At 35.0% G+C, this 25,760-nt stretch overlaps 1 protein-coding gene and 1 non-coding gene across 3 annotated transcripts in view; one reads left to right on the forward strand and one right to left on the reverse strand.

Moving 5' to 3' along the window:
- CHD1 (chromodomain helicase DNA binding protein 1) overlaps positions 1–25,760 on the forward strand; it is a 73,711-nt gene that overhangs the window by 22,739 nt on the left and 25,212 nt on the right. For both annotated transcript variants that reach the window (XM_073010792.1, XM_073010793.1), the window contains exons 3-23: positions 104–305; positions 1,303–1,425; positions 2,259–2,323; positions 3,877–4,026; positions 4,133–4,404; positions 5,496–5,721; positions 6,428–6,528; positions 6,763–6,941; positions 7,890–8,017; positions 8,776–8,992; positions 10,605–10,694; positions 11,678–11,868; positions 12,911–13,099; positions 16,371–16,533; positions 17,371–17,523; positions 19,945–20,016; positions 22,082–22,231; positions 23,157–23,305; positions 23,911–24,007; positions 24,109–24,204; positions 25,572–25,748. In XM_073010792.1, the coding sequence (XP_072866893.1) occupies positions 104–305; positions 1,303–1,425; positions 2,259–2,323; positions 3,877–4,026; positions 4,133–4,404; positions 5,496–5,721; positions 6,428–6,528; positions 6,763–6,941; positions 7,890–8,017; positions 8,776–8,992; positions 10,605–10,694; positions 11,678–11,868; positions 12,911–13,099; positions 16,371–16,533; positions 17,371–17,523; positions 19,945–20,016; positions 22,082–22,231; positions 23,157–23,305; positions 23,911–24,007; positions 24,109–24,204; positions 25,572–25,748 (3,190 nt within the window). The remainder of the gene's footprint in view (positions 1–103; positions 306–1,302; positions 1,426–2,258; positions 2,324–3,876; positions 4,027–4,132; positions 4,405–5,495; positions 5,722–6,427; positions 6,529–6,762; positions 6,942–7,889; positions 8,018–8,775; positions 8,993–10,604; positions 10,695–11,677; positions 11,869–12,910; positions 13,100–16,370; positions 16,534–17,370; positions 17,524–19,944; positions 20,017–22,081; positions 22,232–23,156; positions 23,306–23,910; positions 24,008–24,108; positions 24,205–25,571; positions 25,749–25,760) is intronic.
- On the reverse strand, positions 15,774–15,877 carry LOC119619612 (U6 spliceosomal RNA). Its single transcript, XR_005236107.1, has one exon. It is a non-coding gene; the product is annotated as a U6 spliceosomal RNA (small nuclear RNA).

Genomic DNA, 25,760 nt, shown 5'->3' on the forward strand with positions numbered 1-25,760 from the left:
AAGTATGAAGTGAAATTTAATGATTTGGGGCTTTCTGCTGACGTCTAAGAAAAATTAAATTCCTAATGAATTTTGTTTGAAATTGTTTATTTTCAAATTATAGCCAGTCGGATGATGATTCTGGGTCAGCTTCAGGCTCTGGATCTGGTTCGAGTTCTGGAAGCAGTAGTGATGGAAGCAGTAGCCAGTCAGGTAGCAGTGACTCTGACTCCGGATCTGAATCAGGCAGTCAGTCAGAGTCTGAGTCAGACACTTCCCGAGAAAACAAAGTTCAAGCAAAACCACCGAAAGTTGATGGAGCTGAGGTAATCAATAAAATACCCAATGAAAGGTAGATTGCTTGTATTACTTTGGGAAAATTTAGAGGATTGGTTTATACCATTCTTAATCTAGCTTTTAGGGAAGACAGCGTTTTAAATTAAAATTTACTTTTAGTGATCCTCACATTCATGGTGGTACACGTGTGGACTAATTGGCTTGGAATAGATGCATTTTCGAACTAGAAAACACAAAGTGTAAATCACATGCAGGCAAATAAAACGTTTTCTGCCTCTTACGCAGAAATTGAGTTTCGTAAATATCCATTGTGTCATAGATACAAATTTAAGACATCCTGAGGTCTACTTGTTAACCTTACTGTGTATGATCTCTACTTTCAAGATCTTCAAAGGAAATACTTTATTGCTGCTAACAGAATAATTTGATGGAACTCAGATTCCTCAAAGATAATGATAGAATAGGATAAGGGGCTATTCTGTTTGAAAAAAACTACTACAAGAGATATAAAAACTTGTCTATACCTCATGGTAGTGTACAGTGTTACTCAGAGTACCTGTCTGTGATGAGATAAGATGCTTGAGGGCCAGAATATAAATCGACACAGGCTTCCTTCATAGAAAAATATGTTACTACTGCCCCCCACCAAATCTGAACTAAAACAATGTGCCTAGTGACATTGTTGGTGTATATTCTGACTCAGCCTCTTCACCTCACACTGATAAAATAGGTAACCACACTATGAGTTGCACTAATAAAGCGTATTATCACTTAGATGCTCTTAATATCAAGAGGATATTGATTAATATTGTCTGTGGAACTCAACACACCATTTTTTTTATACATAACTAAAACTCAGCATTTTATTTAATTATATTGCAATGATAATCGTGTTACATATAGGTAAGGAAAATAGTCTTTATTACTTTGAGGCCGTAAAGATGGTGGTACAGCTTTTCAATAAATTAACCTTTTTTGCAATTTTCTTAATACTTCATCGTTCACTGGTTTATATTTCTATTATAGTTTTGGAAATCTAGTCCTAGTATTCTGGCCGTTCAGAGATCTGCAATGCTCAGGAAGCAGCAGCAGCAGCAGCAACAGCAACAACAACAACATCAAGCCTCATCTAATAGCGGATCAGAAGAGGTGCATTTTCATCATGAGCTTTTATTTTAAAAGTGGACATGCTGCTGAATCACTTAACTAGTATTTGGTGAAATTATTAAAAATAATAGGTGCTTTGAAAGAATAAGTAGGAAATACTTTAAGTGTATATATCAAGAATGTTGAAATGCACCTTTTGCATTATCCAATAATTCCAATTTTAGGGATTAATCCAAAATAAGCAGTGGGACATTTGTGTGCATTTGCTCATCACACCAAAGTTAGAAATAATGTGAACTCCGTGGGAAATAATTAAATTTGATATGCACCTACACACATATATCCATATACATGTATGAATGAAGGAATATTATACCATTAAATCATATTTGTACAAAATAATAACAGAATTCTCAACATAATATTTTTGAAAGAGTAAATTGTTTCAACAGTGTAGTTTGTGTGTGTGTGCAAGCATGCATACATGTATGTTTGCACAAAAACAGGAAAAATTATAACAAAAAGTAATAGTAATGGTGAAGAAAAGAGTTCAAAACTTGGCATGCCGGCACCTAGGATTTCTTGTTTTGGCTATACTAGGCAACAATAATGGTCTCCAGAGAGGGTAGATTTTAAGGTTTTATACAAAGTGCTGACATTTTGCTGTTTACTTAATTTCACTGGCTATATTAATTTGCAATAAAAATGTTACTGATTCCTTTCAGCTAGTTAATATAAATAAAACTACATTAAAAAAGGCTTCACAAGTGCTATTATTCATAAAGTGAATGTTAAATAGTATAGCAAGTAAAATTTTGATATGGTTACATTCTAATCATTAGTGGATGATACTGACTTTTTTTTTTTTTCTGCAGGATTCTTCTAGCAGTGAAGATTCCGATGACTCATCAAGTGAGGTCAAAAGGAAAAAGCATAGAGAGTATGTCATTTTGTTCAACTGACTTCTTCATTTTAGAAAAATCTTAATGATTTCATATTTCTTTCTTTATGAAAATTGTTACCAAAAGGAAAGTCTTCTAAATTCTTAGTTCTTGGCATTTTATAAAGTTAATTTACACCATTACACCATTTAAAGATAAATCTTTAACATTTATCTTTCTGTGACTACCCAAGGGTATTGTGCCATTTCTTTATCTCCTATAACTCCCCCTATATATTTTTAAACTTTAATGATCTCCTTAGTTGTAATATCGGAAGATGTTAATAACTTGGGAATATAGGAGTATAGGGATGACAGGATGACTGATTTGGGATGATTCTTATAATTATGTTAATAGCTATCCTTACTATTCAGCTGCATGTGAAATTTACTTCATACTGTAGAACTCATTCTAGAAACTCACTGTATTTTCCTAAAGATTTTGACCCAGCAAGTATTAAGAATACTTCAAAATTTCAATCCATGTTTATTTTAATGGTTTGGAAACATTCCATTTTCTTGACTTTTATTTTCCTTTGCCTTTGATACTCTGCCTATTAGAGTGGTTACTTGCCTTTCCCAAAAGATTCAGGCATTTTTAATGTGAAGACTCATATCTTTTATTAGTCTGTTCTATCTTTTATTCTGAAAGGTCAGTCATTTATCTTTGGATTTTTTTTCCTTTTTCTTTCTACAAATCTCTCTGATCCTCCTATTAATAGATGTATATTGGATCATCCATTTTTTTTTTCTGTTATAAAAATATAAAATGGAGACTTCTTGGCATGCAAGCCCTGAAAAGATGTCAAAGTAAAAAATTTGCTTCTATTATGTTTTTATCATAAGCAGATATGATCATATACGCTTGTTTATGTAGCCTTCATCATAGTTACAATTGGTGCAAAAGATACAGAGCAATGAAGCAGAAGCATAGCTGAAATAGGATATAGTGTATTTGTAAGAATTCAGTATGTACCTTTCATTTGAACTTCTTATGATAGCAAAATATTAACATCCATTATTTTTCTCTACATGTTGATTGGAATGAAATAGACTTAACAGGCTAAAAATAATAAAAAGATAAGGTACTCAGATTGAATGTTTGAGATGGTACTAGTGTTGCTTTTGTTTTTACATTTTTCTGTAAGCTTTTCTTAGTGAACGGGCACTATTTAAAAAATCAGTTTAAAAAGGTGTTTTTCAAAATCACAGCCTCTAGAGAATTAAAATGGCATGGATTAGTATCTCTTTTTTGAGAGGGCAAGTAGAATAATTTTACAAGATTTTCATCTATAGTGAAAATTAAAATATTTATTTGCTGTTCATTGACGTATAACTGATAAACAAAACTAGACTTGTGAGAGAAGTCTATGAAGAATATTATCCGGCGTGTGTTTATTCTATAAATGCTTCATCATTTTTAGCATGAGTAAAAGCAACAGTATTTTTGATAATAACTGGAATATAGTTTAGTTGATTTGATCATCTTTGTATTAGGGATAAAATTTGCTGTATAAGTACAAATAAAAATACTTTATAAATTTTGTCTACAGTGAAGATTGGCAAATGTCTGGGTCAGGATCTCCGTCTCAGTCTGGTTCAGATTCAGAATCTGAAGAAGAGAGAGATAAAAGCAGTTGTGATGAAACAGAATCTGATTATGAGCCAAAAAACAAAGTCAAAAGCAGAAAACCTCAAAATAGGTATGGTCTCAGTTTGGTGGTGAAAATTGATTGTAAAAGGTGTTCATTCTTTGTGTATATAGTTTTTCAAATCTTGGTTTTTTTTTTTCTTCTTGTCCTTTCCTAGATCTAAGTCAAAAAATGGAAAGAAGATTCTTGGACAAAAAAAGAGACAGATTGATTCGTCTGAGGAGGAGGAGGATGAAGAAGATTATGATAATGATAAAAGAAGTTCTCGTCGCCAAGCAACTGTTAATGTTAGCTATAAGGAGGATGAAGAAATGAAAACAGATTCTGATGACCTGCTGGAAGTCTGCGGAGAGGACGTTCCTCAACCTGAGGAAGAGGAATTTGAAACCATAGAAAGATTTATGGATTGTCGGATTGGGAGAAAAGGAGGTAGTTTTTTAAAAACCATTTATTGTTTGCTTATTTAAATAATATTTACAAGAGTAAAGGACCGGACGCAGTGGGTCACCCCTATAATCCCAGCACTTTGGGAGGCCGAAACGGGTGGATCAACTGAGGTCAGAAGTTCTAGACCAGCCTGGCCAACATGACAAAGCCCCATCTCTACTAAAAATACAAAAATTAGCTGGGTGAGGTCGTGCGCACCTGTAGACCCAGCTACTTGGGAAGCTGAGGCAAGGGAATTGCTTGAACCCACGAGGCTGAGGTTGCAGTGAGCTGAGATCGCGCCACTGCACTCCAGCCTGGGTGACAGAGCGAAACTCCATCTCAAAAAAAAAAAAAAAAAAAAAGAGTAAAGTGTTAAAGATGTTTCAACAGTGTTGAAAGCTAAGCGGGTGGATTTGTTGTTGTTGTTTTACTTATGTTTTATAAAAGCATGCTTTGCTTAGCCTGAGTATCTTCTTAATAACCACCTGACCACTTTTTTTTTTTTTTTTTTTTTTTTTGAGACGGATTCTCACTCTGTCGCCCAGGCTGGAGTGCAGTGGCGCGATCTTGGCTCACTGCAACCTCCACCTCCCGGGTTCATGCCATTCTCCTGCCTCAGCCTCCCGAGTAGCTGGGACTACAGGCGCCTGCCACCACGCCTGGCTAATTTTTTGTATTTTTAGTAGAGACGGCGTTTCACCGTGTTAGCCAGGATGGTCTCCATCTCTTGCCCTCATCATCCGCCACCTGCCTTGGCCTCCCAAAGTGCTGGGATTACAGGTGTGAGCCACCGCACTGGGCCTCCACCTGACCACATTTCCTATATTGTGGATAATTATAGAATAATGCTGTGGGATCTCAGGTGGACCTCTATCTTTTTATTTTTTCTAATTTGAAAAAAGAGGGGATTATATTAGATAATTTTAAAATTCTTAGTTTTATTTATGAGCGATAGAATTTCCCATAGTTTCTATACCCCCGATACTTTAAGAGTATTATGTTTTTGTGTTCGTATTTTTGAAATTTTGAGTTGAAATATAATCCTACAACAGAATTGATTACATGGAAGGATCTTATGCTTTTGTTTTCAGCTACTGGTGCTACTACAACCATCTATGCAGTTGAAGCAGATGGTGACCCAAATGCAGGCTTTGAAAAAAACAAAGAACCAGGAGAGATTCAGTATTTAATTAAATGGAAAGGATGGTCCCATATCCACAACACTTGGGAGACAGAAGAAACCCTCAAGCAGCAGAATGTTAGAGGAATGAAAAAATTGGATAATTATAAGAAAAAAGATCAGGAAACAAAAAGATGGTGAGTATGCTGTATGTCATACTTTTTTTAATAGTTCAAAGATTACTAAGCCTTCATGTTAATAAAGAATACATAGTAACATCAAATGATAGCCTAAAATAACTATAGACTTTATAATACAGTTGGCTGTCTTTGTCCACAGTTTTTCTATCCTTGGTTTCAACCCACCATGGATTGAAAGTATTCGGAGGGAAGAAAAAAAAACAACAATCAACAATACAAATTAAAAACAATACAATGTAACAACTATTTACACTGTAAATGTAAAATTAGGTATTTTAAGAACATCTAGAGGTGATTTAAAGTATAGGGGAGGATATGTGTGGGTTATATTGCAAGTACCATGCCATTTCATGTAAGGGACTTGAGCATCCTCAGATTCTGGCATCTGTAGTGGATCCTGAACCAATCCCCTGCAGGTACTGAGGGATGATTTTATTCCATCTCAAGGTAAAACTCCTAGGGGTGTACCTATCTAAACCTGTCCGTGATAACAGTCACGTAGAGTGTCTCATACATTATAAGTTACAAATTTTTAGTTAAAAATTAATGATGCCTTATTCCTGTTAGTTTCTTTATTACTGAAACTTGGCCCACATGGTGGCAAAATGGAAGATTCTGTGCTACAAATAGTGTTGGGGTTGGGGGAGTGGCAGCTTATTTATGGGAGATTTTTAAGTCTGTTCCCGGATTAATAATTTTTCAGGTTGAAAAATGCTTCTCCAGAAGATGTGGAATATTATAATTGCCAGCAAGAACTTACAGATGATCTACATAAACAGTATCAAATAGTGGAACGTATAATTGGTTAGTGATAAATGATTCTGGTTAAAAAAACTTTATCTTTTTATGCTTGAAATAATCTGAAAAAAGTCATAAATTTGCCACTTACACATCAAATACACAGTAGCTTGCTCTCACTAAAAGAGTATTGTAAACTAGATAGCTAAATTTTACTCGTGTAGCCTTTACTAAGAATTGTGCATCTGATGATTAAATGTAAAAAAAAAAAAAATAAGTAAATGCCTGATTATCTCACAGCTCATTCCAATCAAAAGTCAGCGGCTGGTTATCCTGATTATTACTGCAAATGGCAGGGCCTTCCATACTCAGAGTGCAGCTGGGAAGATGGAGCTCTCATTTCCAAAAAGTTTCAAGCGTGCATTGATGAGTATTTTAGCAGGAACCAATCAAAAACTACTCCTTTTAAAGATTGCAAAGTGAGTATTGTCTAACATTTTAAATTATTAAAAATATATTTATGCATTATAAATATTTACAAGCCTAAATACAGCAGTTGGATCCTGATTTCAGATAGACTAAGGGAGAATATTTCTTGGTTAATTGGTCTGACAGGAAGTGAACTTGCTGCAATTGTGTGTTTTTGTTTTTTAGTTTTAGTTTTATAATTTTTTATTTGAAACTTTCTCTTTTAAAAAAATTGTAAACGATGTTTTGGTCAATATATCTTCTTAAATCTTGTACTGTCTTTTATCTTGTTGAGCATCACTATGTCAGAAAGATAAGTTGGTTATGTCGATTGTTGGAAAGGATTGGGAAACTAAATAGAAAAAAGCTCTTGGAAACTAGAGATATGCTCAATATTAAAGATAGTGGATATTTTCTTAGAAGGTAGAGAAAGAGGAGAGGGATATAGGAAAGTATCCAGAACTACCTTGCACAATACTTTCTGAGTCCTTGTAACTTACCCAAAGTTACTAGTGATAGTGTTGAGATCTGTATAGTACTAGACTTTCTTTCCTTATTAAAAGAATTACATTCTTCATAGGGATAACTTGGAATTCAGAAATTGAATGGTAAGCTAAGCCAGTTTTATGGTTTATTTGTAGCTTAAGGCTGGAGCAATGATTGTGAACAATTTAACATAGGTTTTGCATGTGATATACATGAGACTCATATTTTGGCAGGAACTTAATTTTCTCTATAAATTTTTGTTTAAAAAAGAAGGCAAAATATTTCACTTTTCATTTTTGTTAGAATAGTAGAAAACAGTATTGACTGAATCCTCAGATACATTTTGAGTAATGGAATCTCTGAGCTTGATGATGAGAGATGAAATTTAAGAATTTATGGTAAAGCTGAGGCTTTCATCTTTTAGTATAATTTCTTATATTTAATAATTCTACATAATTTTATTTCTGCTGAAGGTATTAAAACAAAGGCCAAGATTTGTAGCCCTGAAGAAGCAGCCATCCTATATTGGAGGACATGAGGGCTTAGAATTAAGAGATTATCAACTGAATGGTTTAAATTGGCTTGCTCATTCTTGGTGCAAGTAAGTGTGTTTTGAATCATCTATTTAATTTGACAGAGTAAGAATTTTACCAATACAGAATTCAGAAAAAATTTCCATTTACATAAAGGATAAGACTTTGGCAGTTGATATGCTACTCTTTGTATTTCCTAGTTTATATAAACAATATTTATTGCATACTAGGAAGAAAATCCAGTGGAGTTTGAGTTTAACTTGATTGTTGCCTTTTTAAAATACATTTTTATTCTGTTTAAAAATCAAAATGCATATCCATTCTCATCCCATGCTGTTCCTGGAATATTCTCTTTTTTCCTAGTTATTTTAATATCCATTTAGTCTTCTACATTTTTTTTTCTGTCCTCTGTGGCCCCCAGTCTACTTTTTGACTCTCCGTTGCAATTTAGCTGTAGGTTTTTTCTTTTAATCTATGTTCTTCCTATATGCTTTTTACTTATTTAATACTTAATATATCTGGACTCTACTAGTAGTAGATGAATTGCATTATTGTCTTTATAATTGATTAAACATAATACTATTAACCTTTAAGCCTCTTCTGGCCTAAAGTGGTCATCTCCTTTTACTTTTCTTACAACATTAGTGATTGAGTACCCAAATACCTTTACATTTATTATTTGTAGTTAATAAAAGTGATATATTCTATATAATACCTATCAGATTAATTTTATTTAACTTCATATAAACATATACACATGATGTAAAAAGGTTTCTTTGTATATTTGAATATTTTCTTCCATGCTAATTTTTTTTTAACTTTGTAGAGGAAATAGTTGCATACTCGCTGATGAAATGGGCCTTGGAAAAACAATACAGACGATCTCATTTCTGAATTATTTGTTTCATGAACATCAATTATATGGACCTTTTCTATTGGTAGTACCGCTCTCCACTCTTACTTCCTGGCAAAGGGAAATTCAGACATGGGCTTCTCAAATGAATGCTGTGGTTTATTTAGGTGACATTAACAGCAGAAACATGGTAAGTTGTTTCCCTGTAAATGTAGAAATAAAAATGTACTTGTCTTTGGGATTGAGCGTTGTTGTTGTTTTGAGATGGGGTTTCACTCTGTCTCCCAGGCTGGAGTGCAGTGGTATGATCTTGGCTCATTGCAGCTGGGACCACAGGAGCACACCACCACACTCAGCTAATTTTTTTATATTTTTTAGTGGAGACAGGGTTTTGCTGTGTTGCCCAGTCTGGTCTTGAACTCCTGAGCTCAAGTGATCTGCCTCCGTTGGCCTCCCAAAGTGCTGGAATCACAGGCATGAGCCACCGTTCTTGGCCTAACAAGGATGAAGGGTTTTGTTTTGTTTTGGTCTTTATAAAAATCTTTGTTTCTGGCATAGAACTTGCCACAAATAAGTTCTCAGTACATGTTTAATTGACTATAACAAAGTCAATTTTGGTTTAGTGTTACTTCATATATATATTTGACTGGTTTTGTGTGTGGGTTTTTTTTTTTCTCTTTTTTTTTTCTTTTCACTTTGTCATCCAGGCTGCAGTACAGTGGTGCAATCTCGGCTCATTGCAATCTCTGCCTCCCAGGTTCAAGTGATACTCCTACCTCAGCCTTCCAAGTAGCTGGCATTACAAGTGCCTGCCACCACGCCCGGCTAATTTTTGTATTTTTAGTAGAGATGGGGTTTCACTATGTTGCCCAGGCTGGTCTCAGACTCCTGACCTCAAGTGATCCACCCACCTTTTCACTATGTTGCCCAGGCTGGTCTCAGACTCCTAACTCAAGTGATCCACCCACCTTGGCCTCCCAAAGTGCTGGGATTTACAGGCATGAGCCACCACGCCCCCGTATTTTACATTTTTAATGGAAAATTTCAAATATACATAAGAGCAGGCAGAAGAATGTAATAAACCCTCATGTTCTCATCTTCAGTTTCACAAATTTACTGATAGTTTTGTTTTATCTATACCTCTTAACACTACTTTCCTAGTTACTGTGAAGCAAACCCCAGACATCATATTTCCTCCATAAACATTATATTATTAAATGAATTAATCACTAATGTTTTCTTAAATAAGACCTTTTTTTTTGTGAAAGATGTGCCTTAAAATTGTGTCTACTTCATTTTTTAACAAATGCTGTGGTATTTATGCTTTATTTATAAGATTTACATAGCATTTTGGACTGTATAAAGAATAACTCAGGCCAGGCGCGCTGGCTCATGCCTGTAATCCCAGCACTTTGGGAGGCCAAGGTGGGTGGATCATCTGAGGTCGGGAATTCGAGACCAGCCTGACCAACATGGAGAAACCCCGCCTCTACTAAAAATACAAAATTAGCTGGGTGTGGTGGTGCATTCCTGTAATTGTAGCTACTCGGGAGGCTGAGGCAGTAGAATCGCTTGAACCCGGGAGGCAGAGATTGTGGTGAGCCAAGATCATGCCATTGCACTCCAGCCTGGGCAACAAGAGCAAAACTCTGTCTCAAAAAAACCACAAAAACTCTTTTATTAGATAAACATATATTAATAGTCATTTACATATTTGAATGAATTTTTATTTTTAGATATGTAAGTAAAAGTATAATTTGCTTGATGTTTGTCTTAAAATTGTCCTTCAAATTTCTTGATAGATAAGAACTCATGAATGGACACATCATCAGACCAAACGGTTAAAATTTAATATACTGTTAACAACTTATGAAATTTTATTAAAGGATAAGGTATGTATTTATTTCTCTCGTGTTTTTGTCTCTTGTATATCAGTTTTTTCTTTATCATATGCTGTGGCCAAGATGAGAGAATAGCCTAAATCGTGAGTCAGCAAACTATAGCCTGTGGTCTTATTTTTTTAATGGTGCTTGAACTAAGGGTGGTTTTTACCTTTTCGAAAGGTTACATTTAAAGGGTCGTAGAAAGAATATGTAACAGAGACCATATACTTATCTGCAAAGTCTGAAATATTTACTATCTGGCTCTTTTTAGAAAAACCTTGCCAACTCAGTCTAATGAAACTAGTTTGTTATAGTGTGTATTGACTTGTAAGCTCTTTAAAGAAGAGGAAGATAACTAATAGGATTAAGCTGCCACTGTGTGAAGCAATGAAGGCTTTATGGATACTGCCTTACTTAATTCCTCCATCTACTTTATATTCGCTTTCTCTACTTTATGGAAAAGAAAACGGGACTCAAGAATGTCTCAAAGAATGTAATGAACTTGCCTATGGTAACACAACTCTTAAGTAGTGGAATCAGGCTTGCTGTAACTTGGAGACCTAAGTTTAAGAGAGTTCTACACATGAAAGTTGTACAAAGAATTGTACCTACACTTGGAATAAGACACTGTTCTGAATTTGTGTCTTAGTTTTTTTTCATATTGACATTAATAGAGGCTTCTATTGGGCTTAGGCTAAAAATCTTTTGTAAAAATTTTCAATGACACTGCTGATTTTTCTCTGTTAATTATCAGTTTATAAGCTAATAAAAACTTTAGCTTGATATTACGTTCTAGTGGTTAAATTTGTCATAGAAGGAATATGTGCTGAGTTACTTGTGTATTGTAATCTTGAAATTACAATTTTTTTATTTGAAAATTAGATAAGCGTGTTTTTAATTTTTGTTTCATTTTAATAATAGAGTTCAGATATAATGGTAAGGCTAAATCTGATTTCCATTTTTCTCTCAAAATATTGTTTTTCTATTTTAAGGCGTTCCTTGGAGGTCTAAATTGGGCATTTATAGGTGTTGATGAAGCACACCGATTAAAGAATGATGACTCCCTTCTGTATAAAACTTTAATAGATTTTAAATCCAATCATCGTCTCCTTATCACTGGAACTCCTCTACAGAATTCCCTCAAAGAGCTCTGGTCTTTGCTACATTTCATTATGCCAGAAAAGTAAGACAAATTTACAATTTTAATCATAGTTTTGTGTGGTTATGTTTAGTGGGAAGAAACCCAGGTAATAAGGTCAGGAAGAGTTTTTATTGCCTTAAAAGATTAGATCACAGATTACTAAGAATTTTTTAAAAAGGAAAATGAGGTCAGGTAGTTTGTAATACCATTTCAATTTTTCAATTTTGTTAGTAAACTTAAGCCGTGTGTTATAAATCACAACAGTTGATTTTGCACATGTTCAAAATATACCTTGCTTGAAAAACTAACATAGTAACATTCTTTGTATTTAATAGTAGGAGTAACAACAATGAGGTGCTGGCAATCCTTTTTTCTAAATGAGGAAAACTAGACTAGACAAGGCTAAATAAGTTCCCTAAGGTCATTACTTGTTCTTTTTCAGTAGGTCCAGAACTTTAAAAGTATTTTTTTTGAGAAATATTTTAGTGATAATTACTCCCATACCTCAAAATACTTCATATTCACTTGATTCAAGAATCATAACTTATAAAACAACTAATTATATTTCATCATGCATCTTCTTGGGAGGGAAATTTTTAGAAGTAACTAAGTTTTGTTTTGTTTTTTGTTTTTTTTGAGACGGAGTCTCACTCTGTCGCCCAGGCTGGAGTGCGGTGGCGCGATCTTGGCTCACTGCAAGCTTGCAAGCTCTGCCTCCTGGGTTCACACCATTCTCCTGCCTCAGTCTCCAGAGTAGCTGGAACTGAAGACGCCCGCCACCACGCCTGGCTGATTTTTTTGTATTTTTAGTAGAGACGGGGTTTCACCATGTTAGCCAGGATGATCTCGATCTCCTGACCTCGTGATCCGCCCATCTCGGCCTCCCAGAGTGCTGGGATTACAGGCATGAGCCACCGTGCCCCGCCAGTAACTAAGTTTTTAGCTAATTTTTTATTCTAAAAGTCTGTAGTATTTTGTTTATAAATGACTCCCCTTAAAAAAAAAAAAAAAAAAAAAAAAAAAAAAAAACTCATATGCAGTTTGACTTTTTCTAGTGATTGTTCCAATTTCTTAAATTTTAAAGGTTTTCTTCCTGGGAAGATTTTGAAGAAGAACATGGCAAAGGGAGAGAATATGGTTATGCAAGCCTTCACAAGGAGCTTGAGCCGTTTCTGTTACGCCGAGTTAAGAAAGATGTGGAAAAATCTCTTCCTGCCAAGGTTGAGCAGATTTTAAGAATGGAAATGAGTGCTTTACAGAAACAATATTACAAGTAAGCTGTACACAGAGCACATGTTCTGAACTTTTAATTCTGAATAACTTCCATGTCTGTGTCCTGCTCTTGGTGCCCCCACCTTCTCTACAATAGTATTGTAGAGCAGTTGCAATTCTTGAGTTTTAGAATAAGTTTATTCTGTGTCGTTAGGAGGCAAAAGGAGATTTAATGACATGTCCAAAATGATGAGTAACAAGACTAATTTATCTTCTAACACATCATTAATTGCTTTCCTGTATATCATACTGTTACATTATAAAAAGTTTAAGTGTTAGGATTTCCACGATATGAAGGTTATTATTTGATTATGACAGTTAACAGATAGAGGCCAAAAAAAGAAACTTAGAACAAAATTTTAGGCCCTGCTGCTTTTTGAAGAGTATTAACAGATCATAGCTGGTATAAATTTTGTATGTCAAGATCTATACAGTAGGACTTTTCAAAGAGTCAGAAAGGAAAATCTATTCTAATATCTATTTAAACATTTAATTGCATAAAAGGAAATATATTGCTACATGCATTTGGAGTTTCAGAAACATTTATATTTTATGGTAAATCTATAGGTGCCACACATTTGAAAGAATATACTTATTGCATAATTATTTTTGTTATGGAAAATTTCAGACATGTACAAAAATAGGATAATTTAATGAACTCTTGTACCCATGACTCAGCTTTACTTTTTTTGTTTGTTTGTTTTTTTGAGATGGAGTCTCCCTCTGTACTCTAGGCTGGAGTACGGTGGCACGATCTTGGCTCACTGCAACCTCCGCCTTCCGGTTTCAAATGATTCTGGTGCCTCAGCCTCCCGAGCGGCTGGGTTTACAGGTGTACCCCACAATGCCCTGCTAATTTTTTTATTTTTAGTAGAGACAGGGTTTTGTCATGTTGGCCAGGCTGGTCCTGAACTCCTGACCTCAAGCGATCCACCCACCTCAGCCTTCCAAAGTGCTGGGATTATAGGTGTGAGCTTCTGTGCCCAGCCCCAGCTTCACTTTCCTCTCAAGCCAGTCTTTTTATGTATCTCTGATCATCCCCATTTCCCTCAGTAACTATCCTTTTGAAGCAGATCAGACATTTTTCCATAAATATTTTTCTGTGTATTTCTAATAATTGATTTTTAAAAATACTAGTATCACCTGGGCACGGTGGCTCATGCCTGTAATCCCAGCACTTTGGAGAGGCTGAGGGGGGACAGATCACTTGAGCCTCAAGAGTTTGAGACCAGCCAGGGCAACATGGCAAAACCCTGTCTCTACCCAAGATACAAAAAAATTAGCCAGGAGTGGTCGTGGGTGCATGTGGTCCCAGCTACTTAGGAGGCTGAGGTGGGAGGATCGCTTGAAGCCCATGAGGCAGAGGTTGCAGTGAACCGAGGTCATGCCACTGCACTCCAGCCTGGGTGACAGTGAGACTCCATCATAAATAACCCACTTTAAAATTTTCACAGTTTAGGAAATTATTGCTCTCTCAACAGAATCAAGTAATTTCTTGATGCCAGTATTCAGTATCTGTTCAGATTTTCTCTGTCTCAAAAAATTTTTTTACGTTTACTCAAATCAGGATTGAGATAGGTTCATATATGGCAATTGATTTGTCTCGGAATTTATCCATAGGTACTTCTTTTTTGTTAAAATGTATACAATGAGGAAAACAGTTGTTCTGTAGAATTTTTCTACAATCTAGATTTTGCATAGTACTTCCCTCTAAAATAGTTTAACAGTATCCCCTGTATTCCCTATAGATCGGTAGTTAGATCTAGGTGCTTGATAATATTCAAATTAATAATTATGATAAGAGTATATTTTGTAGTACACAATGGCGATTATCTGATTTTGTTATGGGGTTCTTTTAAAAAAAAGTAATGCATTTTGTAGAATAACTGGAAAGAAAAGTCAAAGTAGGAAGAAGATACATTCACCTGTAATTCTCTCAGTGCTAGTCATATATCATGAATGTTGAACTTAAACTCTTCAGGGTACTTTTTGGCAACTAAGGTAATAAGATACTGCCATAAATTTCTGGAAAAATTATTAGAATTATTACCTCTAGAGAAATTAATAATAAACTTTTTCTGGATAAGGAAAAATAATTCTTTATTCTTGATTACCTCTTACGGCATTGAGCATTGTCCATGGGTTTTGTTTCGCTTTTCATTCCAGTTTTGGGGAACTGCCTGTATAACTAGTGGTAAAGAATGGTAATAAAAGAGTATGTACACTAGATATTTGAGACTTTGAAGTCCCTTCAAAAACTGACCTTGTTAAAAGGAAGAAAATAAAAGGTGGAAAAGGTCGTGGTGAGAGGAAATTTTTCTTTTCTTTTTAAAGTTCAGCTTTTGTTTTAGATGCTGGAGGTATATGTGCAGGTTTGTTACATGGGTAATATTGCATCCAGGTAGTGAGCATGGTTATGCAGTAGGTAGTTTTCAACCCATGTTCCCCTCATTCCCCCCTCTAGTAGTCCGCAGTGTTACATGTTTATGTCCGTGTGTGCGCAGTGTGTAACTTGCACTTATAAGTGAGAACATGCGATGTTTGGTTTTCTGTTTCTGTGTTAATTCACTTAGAATTATGGTCTACAACTATATCCATGGACATTATTTTATTTGAAGGACATCATTTCATCCTTTTTTTCCTGTGGCTGTGTAGTATTCATGGTGTATATACACAAAAAATATGGAGTGTTCGTGGATTTGCATGTCATCCTTGTACAGGGACCATGCTAATCTCTGTATCGGTCCAGTTTTAGTATAAGTGCTGCCGAAGTGAGCACAGGAATTGTTACATATAGTTAGGAGCAGTAAAATAGCACCAAGGTGTTTTCTGTAAGTTGCATATGTATTGTGTAATTGCAATCTAGAGAAGACAGTTGTGGCTAAAACCAGGTATCCTCAGGTTTCTTTTAGGTCCATGTAGAAGATTCAGTTTCATTAGATGTCTAATGCAGTGAAAGTTGTAAGAAGATTAAGTAATGCAGGCGACCATCTTTTTAGCAAATTTGAGGGGAAAAGGATTAATGCTCTGTAATAATTATGTTACGTTAGCCCGTTCTGTGTGTAGCTAATGGTTCGGAAAACAAGTTGTGTTCTCGTGAGTATTATGAAAGAGGTTTGGTCCATCGTATATCCAGTTGTGAATTTCATAATGGTACAGTTTTACTTTGGTACTACCTTTTGCCTTTTTTTTTTTTTTTTTAAATGCTTTTAGAATTTATCCTGGTAATTGTTCTGCTAAATGTCATTTTCATAATTTTTTTTTTTTTTAAGATGGATTTTAACTAGGAATTACAAAGCCCTCAGCAAAGGTTCCAAGGGCAGTACCTCAGGCTTTTTGAACATTATGATGGAGCTAAAGAAATGTTGTAACCATTGCTACCTCATTAAACCACCAGATAATAATGAATTCTATAATAAACAGGAGGCCTTACAAGTAAGAATTTTTAAATGTTGTTACTTTATGATAAAGTTCTAGAAATGTTGATTTCACTTACAATCGAAAATAGCTCAGTACTTTAATATATTGGTTAAAAGTTCTCTTTAGTTAATGGTGCCTTTATATAATGGTCTCAGCTATTAATCTTTGTAGAAAAGATTTTAAAATTCTAATTTATCTAATTATTTTGATGAATTTTCTAAAAATATGTCTCTCAAACCGTGGACTATAATGATTTATCCAGCAAAAAAATCCCACAGTATGTTCATAATTATGAAAAAAATCATTAATAGTAATTGTGCTGCATTAGTGATTTGGTAGATGGTAGTCTAAAGGACATCTTGACCTCACATCTTAACCCTTCCTGGTACTTCTGGAAGATAAGTTAGAAGTGTGAAGGCACAACTGCAGTCCAGCCACTGTAGTGCCTTGAAGGGCTGGGATCAGCATCTAGAATTAATACATTAGAATGCATTTGCTTACTCCTTTTAAACCTTTGGTTGCTTAGTTGCTGCTGCTTCCAATGTAATTGTTCTTCAGCTAAGATTTTTGGAGAAACACTGTGGTGTAAGTAACTAGCAAACAGAGTGAACAGTACTTTTTTCCTCCCTGACAATACAACAAAAACCTAGGTGTGATATGGCAAGGAATATTTTAGCTTAAGTCATAGTGAAATGGTAAAGGTCTTAGAAAATTTTGAAAAGTGTAACAAGTTGTTTTCTAACATGAAAATTAAAAATCTCAATTTAAAAGAATTCAAGCAACTAAAGTGTTATGTGGACAGCTTATTTACATCTTTTAACATATAATGACTTGAATTTATTGTTTCTGTAGCACTTAATTCGTAGTAGCGGAAAATTGATTCTTCTTGACAAGCTATTAATTCGCCTAAGAGAACGAGGCAATCGAGTTCTTATTTTTTCGCAAATGGTGCGGATGTTAGATATACTTGCAGAATATTTGAAATATCGTCAATTCCCCTTTCAAGTAAGCATTTAATTGTATTTGTTGTTTTAAATTTTATCTAATTCCTGTGCATATTTTACAGTATTACCTTTGAAATTATTTTATAAGTGTTTAGGTTTTTATATAAACTGCACTCTTTCTTTAAAAAGATATATCTGCTTTAAAAAATGTTTGTCATTCCGTTTTTTCTTCTTGACTTTACATATTGCAACAAAACAATTTTTCTTTCCTCTAATTTTTATTTTCTTTTAATTCTGCCTTTTTCTTCTGTGCTTGCTTTAGATTTTAAAAATTGAACTAAGACAGAGTTTTCTTGATTGGATAGATTTAAAAGCAGGGGAGCCTTTAGTCTTTAATCTGAATGAGGAAAACAGCCAGCAGCCTCTGAATGTGAATGCTGCCAAGATTCTGACGATTGGTGTGCTCATAGTTACCTGACACAGTGTTCACTGGGTAAAACTGGACAACTTTAGAGAAGAAACTAAAGACCAAAATTCCCTTCCATCTATTCAAAATTTATGTTGAAGTTCATTCAGTATAACTAAAGCTAATATTATTGATGAGTGTTTAAAGTCAGGTGCTATTTTCAGTACTTTACATCCAATTATTTAATCCTTGAAGCAATTTTATGAACAGTGCTAGGAACATAGCAGACATTATGTAGATACAGCTAACAAATGGTGTATATTTAGTGCAGATAGTAAAATAGCAGTAAAATTATAATAATGGGACTCAACACACATTCCCTGCTTTGTCAGAGCTTATAATCTTTTACAGGAGACAGACATCAAGCAGGTGATTGCAAATAAATGTAACATTACAATTCTGGTAAGTGTTGTGAAGAAGGACAGGTATTTGGTGATATGAATATCATTGAGAAATAATTACAATCATTTAGGGGAAAACGTAGAAGAGTACCATTAGTTGAGGGTTTTGAAAACACTTTTACTGATATGTAATTCCCTTATCATACAATTTACTCTTTTAAAGTATACAATTCAGTGGTTTTTACTATGTTCACAGATATGTGTAATTGTCAGATAGGTGGTTTTAGAACATTTTCATCGGAAAGCAACTTGTACCCTTTAGCTATTCCTCCTGTCCTTCCATTTGCTTTCTTCTCCTGCCTTGTGTTGATTTGTTTTTGAACAAATTATTGTGTACCTGGTCAAACTAATTTTTTGTTTGAGTGTTTATAAGCACCACTTCTCTGCCGCTAATGCCTTCTTGTTCCTAGGTCGCTTCCTGGAGAGAATCATTTTTAATTTTATTTGGTTTAGGTCATGCCACAGTAATGAGATGCCACTATTCTTAATATTTATACTAGTTTGTATTTTAGTGGAAAAGAAACATTATTTTAATTTTTTAAAACCTTAATAGACATCTGTTTTCCTACTTTGTGTAGGTGATAATTAAGAGCATTTCACTTAAAGCACTTAGAATACATCATTTAAAATGTATATATTTTTCTTCTGAGAGTTAAAATTCATACAGTAACAAAGCAAAGGTAGGCATATGGCTTCCCAAAATACTAGTTTAATACATCGGTTAAATGCGTGGATCACAGTAGACAAGTTATTTCTAGTCTATAACCAGGTAATAATTACAAAATCATTGCCATTTATAAAGTGAAGTAGTAGCTAATGTTTAATAAGCATTCAGTATGTGTAGGCACTGTGCTACGTGTTTTCCTATGTTCTCTCACTGAGTTCTCTATAGTCTACGAAAGAGGGACTACTATTATGTCTGTTTTACTTAAAGCAGAACTGACATGGAGAAAAAGTTTGTGTAGAAAAGTCAAATCACTTGCTCAAGATACCCAGTGAATAAAATACTCATTTGCAGGATGTTGACTAGAGCCCATGATGCTTCACATCAGTAATTTTCTAACTTTAGTGTGCATCAGAATTAATTGGATGGCCTTTGCTAAACCCCTTCAGTAGGTCTGGGGTAGGGCTGAATAATTTGCCTATCTATGTTCTCAAGTGACACTAATGCTGTTCTAGTAACCGCACTGTACTTAATCAGTGTTTTTAAAACTGAATTGTAACCTGTTAATGGATCTGTGAATCAGTTTAATGGGTTACACCAACATTTTGAAAGTAAAATGATAAAACATGAGAGTATAACACAGTATGTCATGGCATGATATGAAACTTGTTTCAGGTGTTTGTAAACAGCTGTGTACTCAATCACATACCTTTAGAATGGGACTGAGGCAGAATAGTATGACAACCTATGCTGTATTTACTCTTGAGGGTGCAGTCTTAGTGATTTGGAGCACAGACCAAAGACGGAATGCCTGAGCATTATTTTACCGTCTAGTAGGTACCTTCTATTATAGTTTTAGCAAGACATGCTTCATATTTCTACTTAATTTTATAATTGCTTTGTAACATTTCGATTCTGTTATATGCAGTATTTTAATGTGTTTTATTCTAGAGGTTAGATGGATCAATAAAAGGAGAACTGAGGAAACAAGCTCTGGATCATTTTAATGCTGAGGGATCAGAGGTATGTATTAATGCTTTTTAAATTATAAATAATTTTGATTTAGTATCAGTATATTACATTATTATATTCAGACATTTTTAATCTTCATATCTAGTTTTATAAAAAAGGACTAGTGTTAGCCACCTTTGATCAGCAAACGAGGTTTTAAAGTCACTATTCTAGTTTAAACCTAAGAATTGCACTCTTTGAGACAGAGTCTAGCTCTGTTGCTCAGGCTAGAGTGCAGTGGCATGATCTCAGCTCACTGCAACCTCAGCCTCTTGGGTTCAAGCTGTTCTCCTGCTTCAGCCTCACAAGTCGCTGGGATTACAGGCACCTGCCACCGTGCCTGGCTAGTTTTTGTAGTTTTAGTAGAGATGGGGCTTCACCATGTTGGCTAGGCTGGTCTTGAACTCCTGGCCTCAGGTGATTCACCTGCCTCAGCCTCCCGAAGTGCTAGGATTGCAGGTGTGAGCCACCATGCCCAGCCAAGAATTTTACCGTTTATTATCAATACTGTTTCAGCATGGAACAGTTACTTTAATTTGCTGCAACATAAATTAGCCAGATTGGGCACGGTAGCTCACACCTGTAATCCCAGCACTTTGGGAGGCCAATGCAGGAGAATCGCTTCAGGCCAGGAGTTTGAGACCACCCTGGGAAACAGTGAGACTGCTGTCTGTACAAAAAAAAAAAAAAAAGTAAAAAAATAAACTGGGCATAGTGGCACTCCCTTATAGTCCCAGTTACTTGGGAGGCTGAGTTGAGTGGATCAGTTAGCTCAGGAGTTTGAGGCTGCGGTGAGCTTTGCTTATGCCACTAGACTCTAGCTCAGGCAATAGAGGTGAGACTCTGTCTCAAAAAAAGTAAAGACAAGACCCCAAAACAGCAAATTATCGCACTTTGCTTTAAAATTTTTTTTTTATTTCCATAGATTTTTGGGAAACGGATGATATTTGGTTAAATGAGTAAGTTCTATAGTGGTGGTTTGTGAGATTTTGGTGCACCCTTCACCAGTATACACTGAACCAAATTTGTAGTCTTTTATCGCTCACCCCCTCCTACCCTTTCCCTCTGAGTCCCCAAAGTCCTTTGTATCATTTCTTATTACTTTGCATCCTCATAGCTTAGTTCCCTCTTATGAGTAAGAACATACAATGTTTGGTTTTCCATTCCTGAGTTACTTCACTCAGAATAGTAGTCTCCAGGCTGGGCGTGGTGGGTTACACTTGTAATCCCAGCACTTTGGGAGGCTGAAGCAGGTTGATCACTTGCGGTCAGGAGTTCAAGGCCAGGCTGGCCAACATGGTGAAACCCCCATCTCTACTAAAAATACAAAAATTAGCTGGGTGTGGTAGTGCATACCTGTAATCCCAGCTACTTGGGAGGCTGAGGCAGGAGAATTGCTTGAACCTGGGAGGCGGAGGTTACAGTGAGGCCAAATAAAAAGAGTGAGACTCCATCTCAAAAAAAAAAAAAAACGAATATAGTCTCCAATCCCATCCAGGTTGCTGCGAATGCCATTATTTCATTCCTCTTTATGTCTGAGTAGTATTCCATTGTATATGTATACCACAGTTTATCTTCTTGTTGATTGATGGGCATTTGGGCTGGTTGCACATTGTTGCAATTGCAAATTGTGCTGCTATAATCATGTATATACAAGTATCTTTTTCATGTAATGACTTCTTTCCTCTGGGCAGATACTCAGTAGTGGGATTACTGGATCAAATGGTAGTTCTACTTTTAGTTCCTTTAAGGAATTTCCACACTATTTTCCATAGAGTTCTTTTTTTTTGGTATGTGCCTTTTATTTTTTAAGGAAATAAAATTTACAGTTTGAGTTGAAGCATCATTCCTTTCCTATTCCATTTTCTTTTTTTTTTTTTCCAACAGAAGTAAACACTATATTGAATTTGGTATTAATAACGTATATATTTGATTTTGGAGTCTTTTTGTTGGTTGGTCTTGCTAGATGTCTATGTATTAGTTTTAAAAACTGCCTTTTTGTTTAATTAGTAACATGCTGTTTAAGTTCAGAAAATTAATTGAAAAATTTTCATTTTGATTATTCAATTTCTTACAGGATTTTTGCTTTTTGCTGTCTACAAGAGCTGGAGGTCTAGGGATTAATTTAGCCTCTGCCGACACTGTTGTTATATTTGATTCCGATTGGAATCCACAGAATGATCTTCAGGCACAGGCTAGAGCCCATCGAATTGGGCAAAAGAAACAGGTATTTTTAATTTTAATTTGTATTATGTTGCTGTTTTAGAATTCTTTTTGGGGAGGAATGGTTTCAGTGTATCTTCTAGAGGGTAAGATCACTGCAGCAGTCATACTACTATTTAACAGATAGGATGCTAAGGAACTTGGTTTACCAAAATCACCTGGAGAATATGACAGAATTGAGATAACTATGCATAAATAGGATCATGTATGCTGTTTATATCCTGTGTTCTAGTCATAACTATAAAATGCAGTGTTTTTCAATTATAATAAAAAAAGTCTCCTTGCTTGTTTTAACTGGAAAGAGTTTGAGTAGCATGTGCTGCCTTTCTGTTAGTGTATATTTTGTCCATGTGCTTCCAAGATTCTCCACATATAATATGTGACCCCATTTTTATAATTGTAACAAAATACCCTTAAATGGTGGTACTGAACCTTTACCTAGAGAAATAGGGAAAATTTACTACACCAATTTTTTTTCAATTTTAGAGAGTTTGTTTTATGGTGGGCTGCTTATTAATTAACTTGAGGAGTGGTTCATAGAATTTTGCATTATATAGAGTGACGAAACATTAGAATCAAGGCAGCGAGTATAATAAGGCTGTCAGAAGTTTATGTGCTCCCCCCCATTTTCCCCCGCTAAATCATAACTTACAAATTACTGTCTTTCCTTTAAAAAAAAAAGCAAAAATAAGCAAATGCAATCTCCTTGCCAAAATGTTAAGAAGGAAGGAAGGATATATTTCAAAAGAGTTTAAGTTGAGGAACTCTAGCTTTAAACATGTTTTTTAAATTTTCGTTTTGCTTTTAACCCGTGAAAACTTCATGTAGTGTAGAATGAGCTTCAATTTGTGTGCCAATGTTTAGGCACTTGAAGTTAGCAAAACAAATCCTTTATGCTGCAATTTGTTTCCTCGTGTGTGTTTCTACAGGTGAATATTTATCGTCTAGTTACAAAGGGATCAGTTGAAGAAGATATTCTTGAAAGGGCCAAAAAGAAGATGGTTTTAGATCATCTTGTAATTCAAAGAATGGACACAACTGGGAAGACAGTACTACATACAGGTTCTGCCCCATCAAGGTGGTTACTTTATGATTTAAAAAATGTCATTTTAGAATCAGGAAACTCATTTTTTGGATATGTTACATCACTATAGATCATTGAGGAAATGTATTCAGTGTTGTACTTTTTATATTTTGGAAGACTTTTGACTAATTTCTAGTTAGAAGACATACTTCACTACCTGGTTTCATCGCTATAGATGTGTAATTTTAGGGGTAATCTCTTTAACTTCTGTGCTTCATGTTCCTTATTTTAAAGTAAATATACTGCCCTAGACAGCATGGTGAAACCCCACCTCTACAAAAAATAAAAAACTTAGCTGGGCATGGTGACACACGACTGTAGTCCCAGCTACTCAGGAGGCTGAGGCAGAAGGATCAGTTGAGCTTGGTAGGCGGAGGTTGCAATGAGCTAAGATTGTGCCAGTGTACTTCAGCCTGGGTGACAGAGTGAGACACTGTCTCAAAAAAAAAAAAAAAAAAAAAAAAAAAGGATACTAATACTTGATTCATCTAACTTCCTCATGTAACTTTTGTAAAGGTGAAAATGTCAGTAATTAGTAAAAGTGCTGTGTAAATATTTTTAACTGTTAATGTTAAGCATTTTTGTTTTTCCTCTTTTAGTTCTACTCCTTTCAATAAAGAAGAGTTATCAGCCATTTTAAAGTTTGGTGCTGAGGAACTTTTTAAGGAACCTGAAGGAGAAGAACAAGAGCCCCAGGTAAAAAAAAAAAAAAAAAAAACCTGCTTCAGAATATGTGTCATCTGTTTGGTAGGATGAAAGGATTCAAGTATATTTAAATATTGTTTTTCTAATTATAGGAAATGGATATAGATGAAATCTTGAAGAGAGCTGAAACTCATGAAAATGAACCAGGTCCTTTAACTGTAGGAGACGAATTGCTTTCCCAGTTCAAGGTAGATTTAAACAAAATTTTCCTTGTAATTACATTAAATTGAGAGGAATTGAATTATTGTCATTTAGTAGTTTGTTAATCTTTCTTTAAGCATAATCAGGAAGATTGCTATGTTGTATAAAAACTACTCTCCCTTGTTCAGACAAACCAGTAGCAAACTGATTTGAAAGAGACCAGATCCATTTATGAAGTTACATGTTGTTGGGTGGAAAGAGCTGTTGTTTGCTAATTAGTAACTAGAATAGTGCTTGGCAAATAGCATGTCCTTAAATACTTGGGTAAATAAATGAATCAATGTGATCTCTTACTTAGATTTCCATGACTGAAAGCTTTCGGCTGATTTTTTTTGAAGCAGTTTTTGACATTAACTTATCACAAATAAGAAAACTCAAGTAAATCAGTCAAAGTAAACAATAAGCTACTATATATTGATACTTAATATCCCTGGTTTTTTGAGGGCCAGTGAGTTGAAAGGAGTTCTAAAACAACATAAGTCAACTGACCTCATGGAGTAAGTTAAGTGCCATTTGTTTAAAGAAACAGGCTTCTCTACATCTTAGCTATTTTCTATGAACTGCAGTTTTTAAGGGTCAGTTCATTTCATGTGTTCATTTGACAAGTATTTATAGAACATCTGCAGTGTACCCCACACAGTGAATAAAAAACTTTTGTAATTTTAATATCACTCTGGCTGCTATGTGGATGATTGACTGTAGTGAGACAAGAGCTATAGCAGGGAGATAAGATAGAAGACTGTTGAGTAATCCTGGTTAAGAGGTGGTTTCTGGGATTACAGGCGTGAGCCACTTCGCCCGGCTGTGATAGTTAGCCTTAATGGGTGCTTTCTGTATACCAGACCTTGCATAGTACCTTAAATGTGCTATCTTATATAATCCTCCCAGAAGGTAGTGTGCTCTCAAAGAGCTCTGTGTCTCTGCCAGTAGCTCTTTGCTGCCAGTAGCTCTTTAGATTGTGTTTTTGTGATCATAAAAATGATATTAGATTGTTCTACAATACTTGATACATGGACTGGTCTGGGAATTTTGCAGATTATTTAGCATATTAATAGTATAAATTACTTTTTTTATTGTTCTGTTAACTGCTTTTAGTTCTGAGATGCTACTAATTTTGTTGAGCAGTAGGGCAAAAGAAAATCTTTCCTAGAGGATTATTAGATGTCATTTGTTTGATCTGCTTTGCCCTAGTGAGGTAATGAATCTAGGTTGTTTAGAAGTTATTTTTGGTTTAGTCCACAGTCATATTCAGTATCCTAAGGATATTTAGGCATGTCAGTTTCTTCCCTTTAAAGAAAAAATTAGGGATCAATTTTTCTATAACAGTTACTCTTAAAATTCTGAAATTTATCAGGTTGCCAACTTCTCAAATATGGATGAGGATGACATTGAGTTGGAACCTGAAAGAAATTCAAAGAATTGGGAGGAAATTATTCCCGAAGATCAAAGAAGACGATTAGAAGAAGAAGAAAGACAAAAAGAACTTGAAGAAATTTATATGCTCCCAAGAATGAGAAATTGTGCAAAACAGGTGATTTTGCAA

The sequence above is a fragment of the Chlorocebus sabaeus genome, chromosome 23 (assembly GCF_047675955.1).
Source record: "Chlorocebus sabaeus isolate Y175 chromosome 23, mChlSab1.0.hap1, whole genome shotgun sequence".
NCBI lineage: Eukaryota > Metazoa > Chordata > Mammalia > Primates > Cercopithecidae > Chlorocebus > Chlorocebus sabaeus.